General features: G+C 45.6%; 2 protein-coding genes across 2 annotated transcripts in view; one reads left to right on the top strand and one right to left on the bottom strand.

Moving 5' to 3' along the window:
* The first annotated feature begins 2,398 nt into the window (after positions 1 to 2,398).
* DUSP14 (dual specificity phosphatase 14) lies at positions 2,399 to 3,348 on the top strand. The gene has a single exon (XM_010080119.1). It carries the CDS (start codon positions 2,399 to 2,401, stop codon positions 2,993 to 2,995), a length of 597 nt encoding a protein of 198 aa, XP_010078421.1. The 3' UTR covers positions 2,996 to 3,348.
* Positions 3,349 to 10,164: 6,816 nt separating this feature from the next.
* The window catches only part of SYNRG (synergin, gamma), a 31,664-nt gene continuing 22,387 nt past the window's right edge, over positions 10,165 to 19,441 (bottom strand). The window contains exons 14-21 of the mRNA XM_010080118.1: positions 17,253 to 17,858; positions 16,744 to 16,907; positions 15,957 to 16,010; positions 15,120 to 15,216; positions 14,692 to 14,840; positions 11,781 to 11,891; positions 11,308 to 11,343; positions 10,165 to 10,296 (exon numbers count right to left, since the gene is read on the bottom strand). Of these exons, the coding sequence (XP_010078420.1) occupies positions 10,165 to 10,296; positions 11,308 to 11,343; positions 11,781 to 11,891; positions 14,692 to 14,840; positions 15,120 to 15,216; positions 15,957 to 16,010; positions 16,744 to 16,907; positions 17,253 to 17,858 (1,349 nt within the window). The remainder of the gene's footprint in view (positions 10,297 to 11,307; positions 11,344 to 11,780; positions 11,892 to 14,691; positions 14,841 to 15,119; positions 15,217 to 15,956; positions 16,011 to 16,743; positions 16,908 to 17,252; positions 17,859 to 19,441) is intronic.

Below are 19,441 nucleotides of genomic sequence, written 5' to 3'. Positions count from 1 at the left end.
TCCCAGCCTCTCCCGCAGCAGGTTTGCGGGTTGCCCTCTGCTAACATTCCCAGCCCTCCTCGAGGGAGATGCGGTGTTAAAAATCCCGTTTGGGTTTGCTGTTTGGCCTCCGGCCGACTCGTCTCAGCTTCCCAGCGCTTGGCAGAGCCTCCTGGCCCGCCCTGCTGCAGCCGTGACACCAGCCTCTCCTGGGCAGGCCCCCCGCCCGGCAGCCCAGCCCACCTGGGGCTCTGAGACCCTGGGTACCACCGGCACTCCGGGGACTTGTGTGATGTTGCCTCTCTTCTCCAGTTTCCAGGAGCGGGATGGTGCAGCTCGTGGCACCAGCTCTGCCCCTTCCCTTCCCTCCAGCAGTGCCGGGGGGACGGGGCAGCACAGCCCTGGCGAGGGGCTCCGTCAGATGAAACACAGACCTGCGCCAGCTGTCCGGGACCAGCCGAGCATCTTGGCGGCTGCTAACGGAGACGTTAGAGCAAATTAATTACTTTTTTTTGTTGTTTTGAGTCATGACTTTTGCACCAGCCTCAGGTTCCTCTGGGCCTACCGTGATTTTGAGGACTGCTGGCAGCAATCGGTGACATGACGCTGGCAGCAGCAAGCGCCTTCCCGAGGCCTCTGTCTCTCCCCGGGGAGTGGGCAGGGACGCTGTGGTTCATCCTTCCAGCTCTTGGACAACCACCTGAAGGAGGAGGGGGGCTGCCTGGTGCCCTGTGTGGCTCCAGCACGGATCCCAATGAACCCCCCGCTCTCTTCTCTCCCCAGCTCAGCGGTGGACACGCTCTGTGAGACTTCCCAGCACCAGCAGCCCACAGTGTCCGCGTGCCCATCGGTGATTCAGAGCAGGACGCCGAGCGTGTTACCCAGCGTAAGTGCCCAACTCCTTCGCAGTGTGACAGCTCTTTGAGAGCAGGGATTTCCCCTGCTCAGAGGACTTTATTCCTCTGACGAGCCGTGCCTTTCCTTGTTGCTCCAGCCGGGTGACTGCGGTGGGGTGTCCACAGGGGAAGCCGAGTGCTCACAGCTGCAGCAAAAATCTTCTTGTTGGGGCATGAACTCTTCCAGCTCCGGCACTTTGGGCCCATGGTTTCAGGAGCTTCTCGAGCAGCTGCCAGCAGGGAGGAAGCCACAGAGGAGACCATGTTATGCTCATTAAGTTACCACACCACAAAGCCATGCCAAAAATCTGCTGGCAGCGTTACCAGCCGCTGCCGAGACCTGCCGGTGTTTCCCGGGGCGTGGGACGCAGGCAGACGGCTGCTCTGTCACGCCAGGGCCAGGGGAGCCGCAGCCAGGGTCTCGCAGCCCTTTGAGTGTCCCCCAGATCCCCTCCATGCGGTGCCCGGTGACACTGCAGTGGGCTCAGAGGCTCCTGGGCAGAGCAGAGACTGACTGGAGCCTCTCCCACAGCTCCTCTCTGGCTGGAGACTGCACAGCTAGGAGCCAGTTGCAAATTATTAACGCTCTGGGGCTCGTCCCCTTGCTTGCAGCTTCTCTGCTGGCTTTGGAAAAATCCTAAAGGAGCATAGGAAATAAAAACGAGGGTCCTTCCGGGGGGCCGGAGCGGAGGCAGCTGGGGAAGCATGGCTCACGCAGGCGAGCCCACGCCTTTGCCGAGTGCGTCCTTCTCCAAAGCATTAGTCAGTCATTACAGCAGCAGGAAAAGAGCCTCCCTTGTCCCAGCCTCCGCTTGGGTTTTACTCGCAGCTTCTGACATAACTTTTACTTCCCCAGCCTCGATGAGAGCCGATTACTGATCTGGATGGACATGACTCACTGCCTTGCCTAATGAGCAACTTTCCTTTGTTGATGTACTTTGGCGGGGCCTTTCATATACCTAAAAAAGCAGGAGGGTGGCATCGGGGAGAGGGCAGGGTAGTCTAATTGCTGGCATCCGAGTGAGCTGTTCTCGCCATCCCCCTGGACTCGGGCCAGTTATGAAGTTGCTGCTTTGGAGGATGAAAAAGGCGTAGCTGATCTTCCACGTGCTAATCCGGGTGAAACGCTGTCTGGGCTCCCAGGTAGGCAGCCTAAACCCTCGGCAAGTAATTGGAGCTAATTAGGCTGGGAGATTTTTTTGGTTCATATCTGTCCAGGTGATGCCTGGGGGCCCCATGCTAATAAGCACTGTGCAAACCCCAAACCGCCTTACCCCACGGAGGTTTGCCAGCCGGAGGTTGTCCAGGCCACAGCAGGGCAAGTTGGGTTTTCCTGTTCTCTTTGCACAGACGTGGTCTCATCAGACAGCTGCCCCGCTCATGTGGCATTCCTTGTGTTTTGCAGTGACTAAGCGGAGGAAGCTCTCGCTGTCCTAGATCCACCGGGCCAGACAATCCTTCCCTTGGCTGAAAATCTCCTTGGATCTCTTCCCATAATGGAAGCGTGAGTGCCAAGATCCTCCATGACCTCCAGAAGCCACAACTCCTTGCCGAGAACTCTGATGGCTCCACGAATGCTTTCCGAAGGTGCCCTGGGGGGCATCGCCCAAATCACCCCCTCGCTGTACCTGAGCCGGGGCAGCGTCGCCTCCAACCGGCACCTGCTCCTCTCCCGGGGAATCACCTGCATCATCAACGCCACCATCGAGATTCCCAATTTCAACTGGCCCCAGTTTGAATACGTGAAAGTGCCTTTGGCTGACATGCCCAACGCCCCCATCTCCCTGTACTTCGACAGCGTCGCCGACAAGATCAACAGCGTGGCGCGGAAGCACGGGGCCACCTTAGTCCATTGTGCCGCCGGCGTGAGCAGGTCGGCCACCCTCTGCATCGCCTACCTGATGAAGTACCACAAGGTCTCCCTCTTTGAGGCATACAACTGGGTCAAATCGAGACGCCCCGTTATACGCCCCAACGTGGGCTTCTGGAGGCAACTGATAGACTACGAGAGGAAGCTCTTTGGGAAGACGACGGTTAAAATGGTACAGACACCATATGGCATCATCCCAGACGTTTACGAGAGAGAGAGGAGACCCCTGATGCCTTACTGGGGAATTTAATGTGACTGCAGACAGGAAGCACAACAGAAGGGACACGCTGTTCTGAGTCGACCAGACTGGAGACATCCCCTTCTCCTTCTACAGCCAACTTTGGTTCTTTACCATACAGCAGAACCTCAACTAATTCTCACCTCACTAACCTGCAAGGCCAACAATTCCCCCAAAGCGTTTCTCTCTACAGGGACTCCCCCATCTACGTTTCTCTGATTTAGCAGAATGAGGTCTCCTTATAAGTTTATTCCTTTCATAAAGCCTCCCTCCCCTCTTTAGTCAGTTTATTAGTATCCTACAAAGAAAGGCCTAAAAGGCATTTGGCAGAGTTAATGAATAAAGTGCGCTTTGTGATGCGGTAGCCTGGATATTTCGTTAATAGCTTGTTTGCTTCCTTGCAAAATCCTGTAGTGGCTAGGGAGCGGCACTAGCACAGAACGAGCGAGGTTCTTGGGTTTTTCCAAGAGCCAGGAAGGCAGGCGTGCAGGGTTGCGGTGCTAGTGCTGGTATTTTCTTTTAACATCTGTAGTGACTCTCAGTATATAGTGTTTCAGATCTTTAGTCAGCTCTTAATCTGTATTAGAAGTCAAAAAAAAAAAAAAAGTGAAGTCAGTCCATGTCGGCCACAAGTAAAATAAAATTTTAATTATTTGAGACAAATGAATACAAGATCCTTTTTCACGCATTCCATGCCAGGGCACTAGTCCTGGAATACACTTACACTACTGAAAAACGCTGGTGTTTTTTGTGGGTGGAATGTAAACAGAGATCTTGTCCAAATGCGGCTCAATACAGAAGCGAGAGGTTAACCCTCCCCGCACTGGACAGCCAAAGAAACGTTCAGGAAACTGCGTGTGCACAGCCACCTTCCAGAGGGGCTGGGCTGTGTTTTCCAATATTCCACCAACCAGTAAATTGGAAGTAGGTAAAACCGCTCAACTACTTAGCTCTCAGTATGGTCGTGATCTGCCTTAGCCCATTTCTAAATCACTTCATTACGTCCTCAAGGTTATGTTGCATTCTAGAATTATTCTGTGCAAAACGGCGATCTGTTCAACCTCCCGGACAAGGATGGCTTTACGGAGAAGGCTTTGCCTTGTTCTGTGTGTGACGAGAACGATTCCAACCCGAGACGTGCGAGAAGCCTTTCCGTGGCGTAGCCGCTGCCTCCTGGCCGTCGCTCCCCTCCCTGCGCTGGGAAGGGACTGGTTTCGTTAAGAGTGTAACTGGAGCACCAGGAGAGCAAGGCAAGCCCGTTCCTCGCTGAGACATCCGTGTCCTCTGGTGCATCTCTGAAGGAGGAACACGCAGATTGCTGGATGCCGAGATAGCTATCTGATTTAAATGGGATTCTATACTTGTAAAAAAAAAATAAAATCAATAAAGATTAAACAAGAACATGTGTTGGTTTCCTATTCGGAACTGTGCTAATGCATCTCAAGTATCAGTGAGAACAGGGTGTAACACTGAGCCGTGGCTTTAAACAAATCTGGACCTTGGTCCTGGGAGAAACACTGTGCTCTGTTCCCATCACTCGGCTAATCAGTTCACGGTGTCCCACAGTTCCTGCTCCTCATCCCAAAAGCCAGGCAATTAATTTGGCTATTTCAGAATTTCTGTCTTCCCAAGTCCCAGCTGAGCAGCGGAGGTTTGGAGGAACAGCAGCCACGGGTAAAGGCGTTCTCCAGCCTGACCCACGCTGCACGAGCAGGTTCTGGTTTCCCCAGACCGAAAGCCTCTCGGGCTGAAATACAGTTATCACTGATACAGAACTGTGTAAAGGGCCTCAACCCCATTGGGACCAGGAGTAAAACCAGACCCAGCTGCAATAAAAGTCTAGATCAGAGTGAACTTGATCCAGAGGCTTTGATCAGCCCTGACCCCGAAGCCGGTTTGAACTTCCCTGCAGAGGCAGAGGAGTTTTACCAGACAGGGCAAACGCCACTCACCGGGGAAGGGAACGGTGCTCAGCAATTCCCAGGCTCGGGCTAGAAGTCCGGCGAGACCAGGAGGACTGCTGTAGGAGCTCACAGGCCTTCAATCAGGCCCAAGGCCACGCGCCGGGGGGTCCTGGCGGCACACGGGTGCACTCTGGACCCCCACGGGCACAGAAATCACGAGGGTGGCCAGAGCTTCAGTGACCCGCACCAATGCCAGACCTGTGCGTGGAGACATGGCTGTGACACGAGTTCCTGCAAACTCAGCCTTGTGAGGGCATCCTCATCCATTTCCACGATGCCCTTAGACAAAAGCACACGAAAAACCCCAAAGTATTTCAACACCTTTTTTTTTCCCAACAATCTCGGTGTCCTTCGGTGGGAGGAAGGAGCAAGAAGGAAGTTTAGGTTCCCTGAAAGAAAAGTGAGTTTTGGCATCAGCGGCGTGTCCAGGTGTCATGGTTGTGTCCCGGTTTCAGTGACAGACAGACAGACATAGGATACTGTCCATTTAAAAAAATATATTCTCCTCATCTCTCTATTTTTATCCTGAGTTAAACTGCAACCAGGGAAATGGTAAGTAAGAAAAGGAACTAGGGATTAAAAATCAAGAGTAATGATTAGTCTGGAGATGTTGTGAAAGCATGACATTTCAAAAGGAAAAAAAATGCTAAAAACTGAAATCTGCTTTCAAAATTAAACCTTACCTAAAAAATGGACTGTGTATAATTCCACAGTATTTCCTATTGAAAACCTGAAAGGTAAAAATTCTCCATTTTGAATAATTATATATTCTTTATACACACACTGCCCTAGTACCAGGGGAGGGGACGATGCTAATGTTCAGCCAAGAAAGCATCCAGACTGACTTAAACATAAAGGAAAGTTAGAACTATTAAAAAAAAAAAAAAGTAATTGCTTAAAAAAGCACATTATGAAATAAAGAATTCACCTGAAACACCCATTAGAGTATGGAGCATGGAGCAGTGCAATGGTATTAATACTCGTCGGAATTTCTTTGCAGAAGTTCCTCTTGTGTTCATTCCAACAAAAGGTATTTTACACGAGTGTTTTTTCCCCCCTCAACATCCAGTTTTCATGCATCCTCAAATCTACAGAAACCAAAGAAGAGCCCCAGTTTAGCTCCGGATTGCTGCAAGCACACGGGCTGGACTGGAGGGGGAGATCATTCCTCCTGCTCCCCACGGGCTCTTCCAAAGGGTCGATATCATAATTGCTCGTAGACGTATTTTCTATGTTACTCAGCGAGGCATCTTTCAGAGACTAGCCACAAAGAAGGTTTCGCTTACATGGTTTCATTATGCTTAAGTCCCTTTTTGTCAACCTTTCGAGGCTTCTCCCGACTCCTGGGAAGGTTTCGCCCTGCCCAGGAGGAGCCCCCCCGGGGATCGCAGCCTTTGGATACCAGCAAGCAGCAAAAGCAACATTTTTTTTCTGGCTGCATCCTGGAACAAGCCACTTCACAGGCTGGTCGGATATGAAATGAGCTCTTTATTGGATACAAGGTTGGAATCTCAACAAAGGATTTATAAATCATGGCAAGAATTGAGGGAGTAAACAGGGGACTAAAGTCAATTAATGACACTTATTGCATTTAAAATATCAGCAGTGGCTCCAGCATAGCACAAACCAAACCAGCTCCAACCACGAGATGCAAAACCACTTCTAGAAGAGAAACAACATTCGCCCAGAGGGCAGAACAAAGAATCACAATATAAAGTGAAGTTTTCTGACCACTTTTCTTCATAAAATTATGACATTTATATTTTAATATTGAGAACTGGAATTAAATACAGGTCCAGAGAGGAAAAAAAAAAAGAAAAACTTTCAGAAGAAAAGTGGTTTGTACAATAGCAGCTTTTATTGAAAAGGCAGTTTTTGTTTCAAGTTTAATTAATCTGACACGTAGCTAACTGGAAATCGGAGCATTCCTTGGGTTTTAATGAGCTGCTTCGCAACCTCAGGTTGAGCTCTCACTTCACATACACTGCACAAATCCAAGAAAGGAGATGCTCCAAACAAACCTGGGGGAAGAGAAGCTGCTGCCAGAGAGGAGAAGTCAGCGGAATGGTCAAATGCAGAACGTAACAATTCCCACGCCACAGGTAGCCCCCCAAGCGGCTACAGCCAACACAGGTCAGCGAGCCTGGGGCCAAACACGGGGAGGGGGCTGGAGCAGCCTGTTCGCCCCCCGGCACTCCCACCACCGAGAAGAAACTGCGGCACACGACGACGGCACAGAGGCATCAGGAATGCAGCTGGGCAAAGTGGTACACACATTAAATAACCGAGCGAATAATCTCTTAAAATTCCAAATATACACAAATGTATAGAAAAATCACTTTCCATAGGTGATCCCAAGGCAGCTCCAGAGAACACAGACATTAAATGAAAAAAGAAAACTACGGTTCTCACTTTTTTCTAGCACAAGATCCATGCAGATAAAGGAGTTCTATTTATGAAATCCAACACAACCAAAGCAAAAGGCAGCGTGGCCATGAGCCTGGATGCACAGGAGGCAGGGGAAGGTGGGCTGTTACAATGCACTCTAGAAAAGACCGTAACCTTGGATACAGATCGCAAGGACACTGGCTTTGGCTGGCAGTGTAATATCTGAGAAGATGCTGAACGCAACAGTGAGTCATTTCCACGGCTAGGATCTGTAAGCGAGATGATCTGCATTGTGCAATGCCTTTATCGAGGGTATCTACGTGCAAAACATTTGGTGTATTCCCATGACGTAAAGGTGTTGGGTTCAGAAGAACGCTTTCTGCTCGCCACAAACACGGTAACGTTGCCTGCTGCCTTCCCTGCTGTGGGGAGCGAGCAAGCAGCAGTGTCATACTTCAGTAAGCTCTGCCGCAATTATAATTGTAAATGTCAATTCCGTATTTTTATGGGCCAAAAGACACGCTGGATACATCTCAGAGAGGGAACCTACTTGCTTATAAGTACAAGAAAAACGTCACTGAAAAATGCTTTTATGACAGTATGGCTGGTGCTGTATTTGAAATACTGGTTGTTTTAAGTTTCATATTGTGGCTTCCTTTATTTGTGGCATTCTCTTTTAATTAGAAAAAAATAAATCCTATCTAGCTAAGTGCTCAGGAGCTGTGGTGGAAACCCACGCTAACAATAAACTCCCTTCCCAATATAGCATTTCATAAGCAATAGCCTTTGCGTCAGCCAGACACTCCAAACCACTTGAGAAGTCCCCTCCTAGCAGCAAGAACGAGGCATTTGCTTGGAGGCAGACAATGCTTAAGTGCTTCTGTAATTCAGGATGCAGAAGCGAGCGCTGGCTGACTGTGCTGAGCAGACCCCAAACATCAATGGGAATAGGTGCACCGGTGATGCCGCAACCCCTAATTACGGTGGAAGACAATGGATGTGGTCAGAAGCTATGGTGCTGACTGCTGTAGCTATTTCACACCTAATAAATGAAATAGAGAGCAAGCAAAGAGTGACTGCCCTGCTCTTGATAATTACTGGGCAACAGAAGGCAGGCAGTCACTGTCACGCGACTGAAAACCTGCCACTTGATTAGCTTGAGCTTGCAACTGGAGGCACAAGTTGCTTATTTTACAAATGAGCTAATTTCAGGCAGCAGGAAGACTTATTTTAATTTGTGTAAATAAGGGGCCAGACACCTAGCACTCCTATTAGCCAAGATTCTTTCATTTGGTATAATTAACAGTTTAGTATAACTAAGCCCCCCCTTTTTTTTTTTTTAATAAATACAAAGCATCATTCTTCCTCATTGTAATTTCTGTTTCAGCAAATAACTACCTGTCAGTGTCAGCTACTTACAATGGAGGCAGGATTCACCTGGAAAAGCTGTTGATATCTTTGGAAAGAAGGGAAATTTTCTAGAGAAACTTCAGTCAAAGAATTAAGAAGCAAGTTGTCCCTGCTGGATATACACCCCACTTCACTCCCTGCAGACTGAGTAGGGGTAAGACTCTTAAAATAACACCATGAAGCTCCTACTAGGTTTAAAATCCTGAAACTAGAGCTAAAGACAATTGCACTGTTGTCTGGATGTTGTATCTGAAGAGAGAATCCGGTACTTCAGATGTATGGGCAACATTTTGTGAGTCTACTATATCCTTACCTCCTCCTGTCCGATAGCTGTACCTATCATGAGCAACCGAACGGCAGGTAACACCCTGCTCAGAATGCAGCTGGCTTGAGAGGAGCGACTTGGAGAGCTAAATCAGTCCCCGGCAGCAGGAGCTAACGGTCGTCCTGTGCTGCCAGGTCCGAGTCATTAGAGACTAGGCTGCACGAGTTACACGCAGGCATCCCATCGTGAAAAGCGTGTTAACGTACAAAGAAGGTAATATATACGTACAGGAGCAGACATGCTGTATCAGTGGAGTCCAGTTCTCAACAGTGATGCAGGCACACAACTGCCCAAGGGTCAGGTGAAACAACAAATCAAACCTGCAGCTCAGGACGAGTCCAGGGAAGGAGTTTGTCTATATTTACAACAGAGCAGTAAAGACTACGAGTTTTAAAATCCAGCTGCCTGTGCTAAAGAATTCAGATACGATAGGGAAAATGTCAACAATTTTTCCAAGTCCTTATCCCCCAGTACTAACCAGCTACGCACAGGGATACAGTACAGCTTACAATACACAGCAGTGGAAGTATAAATACACAATGGCTCTCCGCAGCCTCAGTCCTTCTAAGTCAATAATTCATTTTGCCTTGAAAGTTAGTGTGACTCGTGCATTGTACGCATTGTAATATTATAGCAGCAAATATTGAAAGGAAAACATCATGGTCCATACACCAAAAACATTTAAGAAAATATTTGTTTGCAAATACGTACTTCAAGTATTCAAGTGGTCACTTCCATGCAAATCAGTCTAGCATTTCAGTTTTTCTTGGAAGCTAGATACTGGCCTCTCTCCGAGGTTTACACACTTGGTTAGCAGACTGCTTTTTACAAAGACTAAACCACTTTCATCTTGAGAAAGACGGAAACGCGACATTTTTTGCCACACTATTTTTTTTTTGTGGTTATTTCTGAAACCCTGGCCATTTCAGGTGACGATCTTCACAAGCAATTTGCATGTGATAATGGCTTTAACCCATTTGGTACCAAAATCAAACACTAACCACTCCTCAAGCCTTTCCACTTACCCTATCACACCATTAACACAAGTGTCCTGTTTTATCAGACCCGATGCTCCACCTTCAGTGCAACTGCTTTCAGAGCAGGTCTGGCAAAATGAGACCTGGAGGCTTTGGCTCCACACAGTTGATCCAGAAATTTGCACAGCTTGCATGGTATTGGTGCCCTCCATACGCCAGCTTAAAGTTATCCGTTTCCGAATTAAAGGCCTAAAATAACAAGAATTGAAACAAGTGTGACAAGTCTCACCTGCTCCAGGCTCTAGAAACTAGAGTGGGAATGGACAGTGCACAGGTGTCACCCAGAATGGCACGGCATGGCAGGACCCCCTCGCTCTGCACAGACCACCCAATAAACAACATTTTATTTCAGTCTGAAAAGTGTTTGCAGGTGGACAAAAACTTCAGCCATCACACCTGCTGCATATTTTGCCTGTTACACCCTGTAGTAAGGGAGCCATCTGCTTAGCACACTGCCTGATCTGACACCTGGCAGCTAACTCACCTTGTTTCATGCATCTTCTGCTACGTATCTGTACAGCAGAAACGCTCGTTCTGCCAGCCAGTAGATAGCTACTGCATTTATTTCACTGGCTCAAATTCTGCTGTGATTAGGCAGGTGCAATTCTCGATATTAGTGTTATTTCGGGCTGAATTTGATCTACTTTCTTCTCTTAATTGAATCTGCTTTACAATAGGAGCTTCTGAACAGAGTGTGCGAAGCCATGAACAAGCTTAGAACATCTCGGTGTTTGTTGCTAGGAGATACTTTCCACTGCTTCGCAGCTACTTATTTAAAAAAATATTCTAACCCTGCTCCCCACACCCTGGATTTCCTTCAGAGATTTCTAAAAATGCCATTGCCTACTACATACAGCCAAAAGTCAATATTTGTAGCAAAACCCCCTAGGGTTCCCCCTCTTCTGCACCAGACACACAGGCAGCTACAAATTCAGAAACTCACTGCAGGGAATTTTCTACCACGCAACAGAGGTAGCACAAAACCAGAAAGCTATTCACAGGACACAAGCATGCAGACAAGACAAAGGGGAGGCTCTAGAGCATGTTAGTTGATCAGATCAAGTGTTACGGTCACAAAAAATGACTGGAAGAGAAGGATTCATGATTGGTACAATTGAGAATGACAGCTGAAGGCCAGTCAGCCTTCCACACTCAACTAAGAATGATTCTATAAAAGATGTGGTTTTTACAGATTCATACTTTTCTAGGAAGCTCTTCCACAGGTTTCTCTTCTTTCTGAAATAATGTTGAAACCAAAAAGTCAGCAAAACTGCCGATACATGTTAACTGGTTGGCATCACTCTGTACAAATCCTGGGACTCCCTCCCAGTTCTGCTAATTGCAATAGTCCTCTCCTGGTGATCCTCCAAGATGTATTTCATAAAGAAAAGTCATTAAAATATTTTTTTTTAATATATATACTTTTGAAGTCTTAGTATCCCAATTTCTTCCCCATTATGAATAATTTAACTCAACCCTTCATCCACGTCAGTGTCATACCCAAAGCCCAATAAATATAGGAAACTGAGTCCCATTTATAGGTCAGATTTTGCCTTTGCCACTTCCAGTTACAAATGATAGCCATGAACATTTTTTAAATACACCGAAGGCCTAAATGAAAGTCCAAACTGTCAATTAAAAGTGAGTTTAACAGTAGAGGCCATTATACTTACTTTACTTCTTGAATCCACGTTTAGGAGGCACACTCCACAGGCAAGGTCCTGGGCATTTTTAATCCCTGGACGCAGCATACAAGAAGAGAAATCCAGTGAGTTCTCATCTGGCTAAAGAAAGGAGACAAGAAAATTTAGGTATTTTCAGTGGCTGAAAAAGTTTCACACATCACGGTAAAAATTATCGAACTGGTTGCTACCCAGAGCCACGGTATCACCCCAGCAACACGTCAGAGACGACATACGACATTTTCTCACACACTGATGCGTGATTTAATCAGAGCCATTAGGACGTGTTTGCAATCCTGCTACGCAATCTCCACTGGCATTAATTTATAACACTCAAGCTCTTGAAAAAGGGTTAGACTACAAAGGAAAGAATTCTTAAGTTCCACGTTCCCACATCAAAAGGGGAAGAAACTTCTGAGGAAAGAGCCCAGGCGGCGGCTGCTCCATGTCAACGGCAGCGTATTAAGAGCTGGAGGAAGACAAACAGTGGTATGCACCGACTGTTTGTGCAGCTGCAAGGAAACGAGGCATCGACCAGCACAGCTTTCACTGCGCGGCATTTGGAGTGGTGTCCGTATCGGTGTTGATTGTCCTGAATCCCCTATTGTTGCCCCATGGAAAAAGGGCAGTTGTTATTCTTTCTGAAGGTTTTTCTCAATCCAGAATATGGCACAGCGGTACAAAACGGGATAGTAAGGGTCACCAAACCCTACAAGAATTAAGGTCACCAGCCATACACAAGTGCAGGTTAAAGAGAGGCAAAGGCTGGGAGAATAAGCCTGCAAATAAAGAATAAAGGAATGTAGCCACTTTCCTGGTACCTTTCAGCCACGAGATAAATGTTTATTTAAAACTTTGCATAAGGATGGTACAAAACTGTTGAAGTTTTGCTTGAAGATAGTAATGCAGATAAAAACAATGATGAGAAATGCAAGAAGCTTAAAGAAACTGGTGTGATGCTAGAACACATGTACTCTTAATCCAGCCTGTAGGTATGCTGATCACGCTCCCCTGCTGAATGGCTGGAGAATAATTGGAATCCTGAAAAAACCAGCCCTTAATCTTTAAGTAGATCAATCAAATTAATAAAGGCTCTCTAATATTTGTTTACCAAATGCACGAGTGAAGCAAATGAGAAGGTCATCCTGTAATTTGCAGTGAAAAACCACAAGGCTGTACATAAAATTACCTTGTAACAAAATCCTTTAAAAGATAAAATTAACCTTTCCGAGCACATGCCTCTGAGCTAGAATACTTCTCTCTACTTAATTGGCACTTCTGCATCATTTGGGATCCACGACTGCTACACCAGGGGAAGAAGGCATGTTTCCACAGCTTCCAGCGACCCACGTGGAGAAGAACAACAAAAAGGGATGATTTGGAGAAGGACAGGAGCCAGGACTCCATCTCTTAGCTTACTTCAGAGGTACTGCGTGTATATGAGGAGTCACCGTTCGCAGCTCCTAGTACGCTCAAAATTTATCTGGACTGCTACTCCTGGACAGCCAGGAGCTGCTGCAGCTCGGAAAACATGTGGCCAAGCTTTGGACTTTACAGTAATCCCTGTAATCTTCCAAGGAAAAGCACTTTAAGAAGTAAATTTTAATCCACTTGCTTAAATCAGCAGAGGATCTTGATAGCTTTTTAGATTGTTACTATCAACAATACCAGAGTTCAAACAGATGAATCCAAGTCTATCAACTTCATCTGCCAAGCAGTAAAATATTGGAAGTATACATTTCAGGTTACGACAGGCTGTGTGCAACACAAGGCACCACCAAAAATACCTGCTTGCCACCGCTGTTTGTACTGGAGAGGTTTAAAATGCATAAAAGGTGTGTGAAAAGGGACCAATCATTTCTAATACCTGTTCTGCAGGGAATGACCGCGAGCAGAAGATGGCCACTTAAAGCAGAAACCAAGTCCTCTGGGCCTGACTTATACATGAGTGTTTACTGGGGAGCAAAAATCTTTAGTGGTCATAATGGCATTGCAAGAAGGAAGCCACAAATTAAAATGTTCAGTGAAAACGTAACCACGGTAATGACCTACTAATTGATGTACCAATACTGAGAGTTAAAGACTCCTGAGGTATCCACCGAGTTCAAGGGCTCCAGTACTCAAGACCGCATCAAGCACCTACAGGCAAGACGATTCCGGAAGAGTATGAGTTGTACCGTGGTTAAAGAAAGCAATTTTCCTGCAACATACTCACACAGAGAAGTGCAGGGTATCTAATACCAAGGTGATTTTCCTGCCTTCTTATTGTGTGTATTCTGTGCCCCTCTTTTTCCCTGTTCCTTTGCAGACCCTTCCCATGGGGTGCCTCGGACAGCCCCTCACCATCTCCTTGCAACACTCGCCCAGTTATATCAAAGCTCTCAAGCTCCCACCAGACTGTCTCAGAGCAACTGAGCTTTTTCTGGCATTTCTTTTCAGAGGAGGAAAAGCTATTTAGTCTGTAGCAGGAACCAAAACAAACGGAGGCATTTCCAAATGCAGAGAGAAAGGAAAACAGTTTAGTTATTCCTGTATCGCTGCACTGCGTGCTCCGGTATCGTGAGCACTGAAAATAATTGCAGGGAGATTGCAGAGACATGTCCACATGATTCTGGCTTCATAAAATGGCTTATTTAAATTTTACTAAATTTCCCTTATTGGAGAGTTCCACAGACACATAGGATATCATCTAAATCATTAAGACACTAAGGAAGATAACATCGTGTTTGCACATAAATAACAGTTTTCTTACAGGGAGCTTTAAACTGGATATCACAAATAAGTGCATTTCCATTTTGCAAGAGAAAAATACAAACTGTCAAGTTAGGTCACCCTGTGAAGTCACTCTATGTATAATTATGGCATTTCTTTTAGTAAAGACATAGCTTAGTTTTGGTCTTACCGTTAAAGCAGCAAGTGACATGAAGCTTATTAGGTTGTTCCACACTTTATCAATGTCCTTCAGCAGCTGCTGGAGTTTCTCACTACAAACAGCAGTCGCTTTGATACCCAGTTCAACTCTCTTCGTTACTCTGTAGACTTCAACAACCCCTGGTGAGATAAAACACAGCAGAGGATTGCAGAGAATTCACCGCAAGCACAGGTTCCTGAAACTTTGGCTCAGAAATAGCACAGAACAGGTACGGCGCACGAAAGGTGCTCACAGATGGTTATTTCACAGTAGTAGTTCCATTTATTTAGCAGAAGAGCTGTTCATTATTTCGGTGCAGGCACAGATTAAGCTAAACAATAATACCATTTTGTGATCATATATTACTGTTTTTCAGAGGAGAACTTTCAAGGTAACAGCCATGGTAAATTCAAACATACCTAGTAAATATTCCATGCCTTGAGCAGACTGGATAACTTCAGTGCAAACAGATGAACTACTTATTCCATTTAAGGTATCATTTGCCTTCTTTATGACCTGGTGGAAACGAATTTCATGAACTGGTGGTGTTATCTACCTTAAAATAATTATCATGAACAAGATTGTCCCCAACAGAAACTGTTATGCAAAAAAGGAGGGAAATTAAATAAGAAATAATTGCCATACTCCATCACATGTTTTTATACATTCATGCTGTAACTGTAAGTAGATCAGGGGAAAAGTATGAACATTCAGAACCTTAAGGTATTCCCCCAAATATTTTCATTGCCAAATAACAGTTTTAAGAGCATGCATGCATTGTTATCTAGTTTAATACCAGCGTTCACAGTTTTGGCTGTCTAATACGCAAATGCAAAGAAGAAATTTTAAGGAAAACTAATCTGGCTGTGAAACATCTCACACCCATAACCAGAAAATTAACGGCCTCTCTGCACAGCACGTTAAACAAGCCCATTTCTCACAAACTGCTGAAGCGCCAGCTGGTATCAGTGCCCTGAACAACATGCCTGACCGGGCACCCAGAACACAGGAACCCCACATTAACTAGTTAACTTGAAAATTTAGGCAAAAGCCAAACTAATCACAAGTGCCAGGGAGATTAGTGTAGGATCTTTAACTGAGGAGGTAAGGCTTCTGCTGGGTGACAGCTTTTGGTTTAAAAACTGTAATCCCCTGGGCTGATTCACACTCTTTGCATCTCTGTACCGTCTGAAACACTGACTGCAGCGGTACCTACAGGAAGGAGGAGAAGGTTTGGAGTGAGACTACACACTTACCTGCAGGGCACTCTCCAGGCACCTTTGCCATTCGTAGGCATACCTCTCACTTTCCTGCGTGAAAGAAAAGGACAGTCTGAATCTTGTTCCTCCGCACATTCCCCTTTCTCCGACCATAGCAGACATACAGTGGATAGGGATTTTAAGAGACTATTTGCAGATCAGCTATGTAAACTTTTAACGGAACTATTTCTAATTTGTCCCCCATTCCTTAAATATTCTCTTTGCAACTGAACTCTAAAATGTAGTTTCTGGGAGTTAGAACTAGTTTCAAAAGGAAGAACGCGGATGAACGGGTAAGAAGTTTGCATTGCACGTACCTGCTCCCAAGACATTTGTCACAGGTCTGCTGTTCCAGCAATGGGGATCAGCAGAATTTAATCTGAGCCCTTTTGCCATCCATTCTCAAGATGAGCAAAAGAAATAACTACCGCACAGCCCAAAAAGTTAAGCCATTTTCCAAAGCCAGTGGTCGCAGTGCCAAAGCTGGGATTAGATTTAAGTCATAACTAATTTCCAGTTACAAGCTTAGACTGCAAGGTCAAGTGATTCTGAGTTTCAGACCAGAAGCATTTTTTCCCACTTCACAAGACTTTAAAGGAGGAGAGAAGAAACCTCCTTTATGAGCAGTTTCCAATCAGAACACCTAACCTTACCCAGATGCCATCTCAGAATCACATGTGAAGTTCAAATAGCCAAAGTCCCGAAGCGTTGGATACAGAACACCCTTGATATCACCCTGAGGAAGATAATTGCCAATTTACTTGTATTCCAGACAATTCCTTACCTCAACTTCCCCAGTCAAGTCTTTGTATTTGTCTCTGATGACTGGCAAAGCCGGCTTCTCACTTAGAGTATTTGAACGATCTCTAAATGGCTGTTCCAAAACTGGTAAAGGTGAAGAGCGACTTATTTCTCTGTCACCTAGGCTTAAGCTCCTTTTATGAGACCCTAGAAAGTCAGGTAATAAACAAGTTATTTTCTTTTACTCATAAAGGCACAGACTATTTAAAGTGAATAAAGTGGAAGCAAGGGTTGCCCTACTGCTCCAGAAGAACAAAACTCAGTGACTGGTGCAGATTTCCACAGTTGCTCAATTCTTACAATTTTTTGGCACAATTAATATTTTTCTTCTAAGAAAGAGACCTGCTCCAAATGCCATAGAAATCAATGCTAAGACTCAGCTTGTTTCCAACAGCCTTTGGAACAATTCCCATTAGCTAATTAGTAATTTGATTAGAAAAATTAGCCTTTGATACATACACTATGGGCTTCCTCCGCCCTGAGCAGGCTTACCTTGAACAGACAGGTCGAAGGTAGCCAGCTCACTCTTGATCATTTCTTCACTAGACTTCACCTTGCCTTGGGAAGTTGCCACCAAGAAGTCAAACTTGCTGATTTTTGGCTTTTCACTTTGGAATTCTCCAAAGTCATCGGTAGACTCTCTCCGCAGTTCAGAAGAGATACCACCAGCAAGGAAGTCTGCCTCTTGATTTGTGTCAGCTGCTGCTGCTGCATCCTGTGCTTCTGACGAAGGTCTTGCAAAATCACCGAAGTCTCCAATGTCATCGTCACTTGGAGCGCTGGATATTGGGCCAGAGTCTTTAAAGTTTGCAAAGGCTGCAAAGGAAACATCCTGTAAAGCATCCTCACTAGAAAAGGTTGTCACTTTGGAAACTGTTGTCATGGTAATGTTTTCTGAACTGCCAAACAAGGTCTCCTTCTTCTGAAGAACAGAAGTAGCCGCAGAGGATCCACTTCCTGAAGACTGGACAAAGGAGGAGGAGAGCTTCTTGCCCTGCTGAATGTCTTCTTTGTCGGACCAGTCATAGCTTGCCAGGCTGCTGACTGCAGACCCACTGTTATAGCTTCCAAATGGGGCACATTTTAAGTCATCTATATCTGAGAAAAACAAACCCCTACAATAAGAAGCTGAAGTTCAAACATTAATCTTTCTACACCATATAAAAACAATAGCAACTTGCTAAGAGTCTTAAAGAACTGCAAGAACACACACAGGGAATTGTTGTTTCAGTGAGGCTCAGAGTTTGCACAAAAATAACCTGAAAAATACCTAAGCATTTACTACAAAAAAAATCTCCATTTAATAAATGTAAGCCTTGACCTTTGAATATTGCCTTATATTTTAAGCTGGAAGTCACCATCCCATTACAGGCAGTGAAGAAACACTAAACAAATAAATGTTTCTAGACAGCAGAGACTGCAGAGATCACCAGTTCATTTTCCTGATGCTGGCTGCAGGACCTACAAGCAAAATGTAAACATTAGCAACTCAAACATCTCATCGCATTATTTCATTTTATCAAAACCAACCACACAGAAAACTGGGCTAACTTTCCCGTCCCCTCAAGTATTAATGCACTTTAATTTTATATTCATGCTTTGATACAAATAACGTATAAAAACGTGCTGCAAGAATTTTTAAAAAATAAAAATCCTGTTGAAGCTTATCACAGTTACTGCAGCGTCGCACAACCCACTCTTCAAACTCACAGGTTCCAGGAACAACAGGAATACGGGAGGATCGTGTCTTAGTTTTTACAAACTATTTATTCAGTTTAACAGAGAGAAAACCCAATTATTTTGCAGAAAGCTCCAAACATTTCTACTCACCTGAAATTCTATGGGCCAATAGGTTCTTCTCCCTGCCCTGAGCAGGTTCAGGCTCTCGCCTGGTTCTTACGTTAGAGCCAGCAAAGGAGCTACCCAGTGACCAGGGTCTGCTGGGCTTTGTCCGCTGGTCATTCAACTGATCCTTCACGACTAGACTGAGATTGATCCATAGCGAAGGCACAGAGAGCCAGGGGCTGGGTAGTTTTCATTAAAGAAAAAAACAAAAAAAAGCAGCCCTATCCTACTACGTTTGGCATTTGTTTTCCAGCATTACCAATTGTCAGTTTGGATTAGACATTCAGCCACTGCTCAGCGCCCCGGGTCACACGGGCTCGAGGTAAAGCAAACCCAAAGCAGCAAATATATTCTCTTAGCATCGTTTGAGCTGAGACTCTTCTGATAAACATCATGGTCTTAACTGGCTGGGATGCAGTGACAGTGACTTGGGTTCAGCACAGCCAGGGTGGGAACAGGCTGACTTTCCAGCTGCCCTCTATTCAATCTGGCCACAGCAGCCCGAGGATTAAGCCATTTTAACAAAACATTTCTGCCTTCGTTTATTCATTTCACTGGAAGGGGAGAGCACGCTGCGCTTTAGGCTGCTGTCCAGGCACGACCCACAAACATGGCTAATTAGAAAGTCCAACAGATATGCAATATAATGATAGAGTTTAATGGCTATGACGATCCAAGCCCCTTTGCGATGGGTCGGCGAGGCATGGCGTGTCATCTATCAGTTTTCCTGAGGGATAGTCTTCCTGCAGCTGCTGCATTTGCACATGACAGCATCTCAATAACAACCCTCAGCGCCTTGCATATCTACAGCAAGATTTCAAAGTGCCGTTCGAATA

The sequence above is a fragment of the Pterocles gutturalis genome, unplaced genomic scaffold, assembly GCF_000699245.1.
Source record: "Pterocles gutturalis isolate BGI_N339 unplaced genomic scaffold, ASM69924v1 scaffold764, whole genome shotgun sequence".
Classification (NCBI taxonomy): Eukaryota; Metazoa; Chordata; class Aves; order Pterocliformes; family Pteroclidae; genus Pterocles; species Pterocles gutturalis.
The sequence above is the reverse complement of the archived record's forward strand: the minus strand, read 5'-3'. Positions and strand labels throughout refer to the sequence as shown.

Excerpts from the sequence above, each read along its gene's own strand:
- DUSP14 (XM_010080119.1), top strand. The coding sequence starts at position 2,399 with ATGACCTCCAGAAGCCACAACTCCTTGCCGAGAACTCTGATGGCTCCA.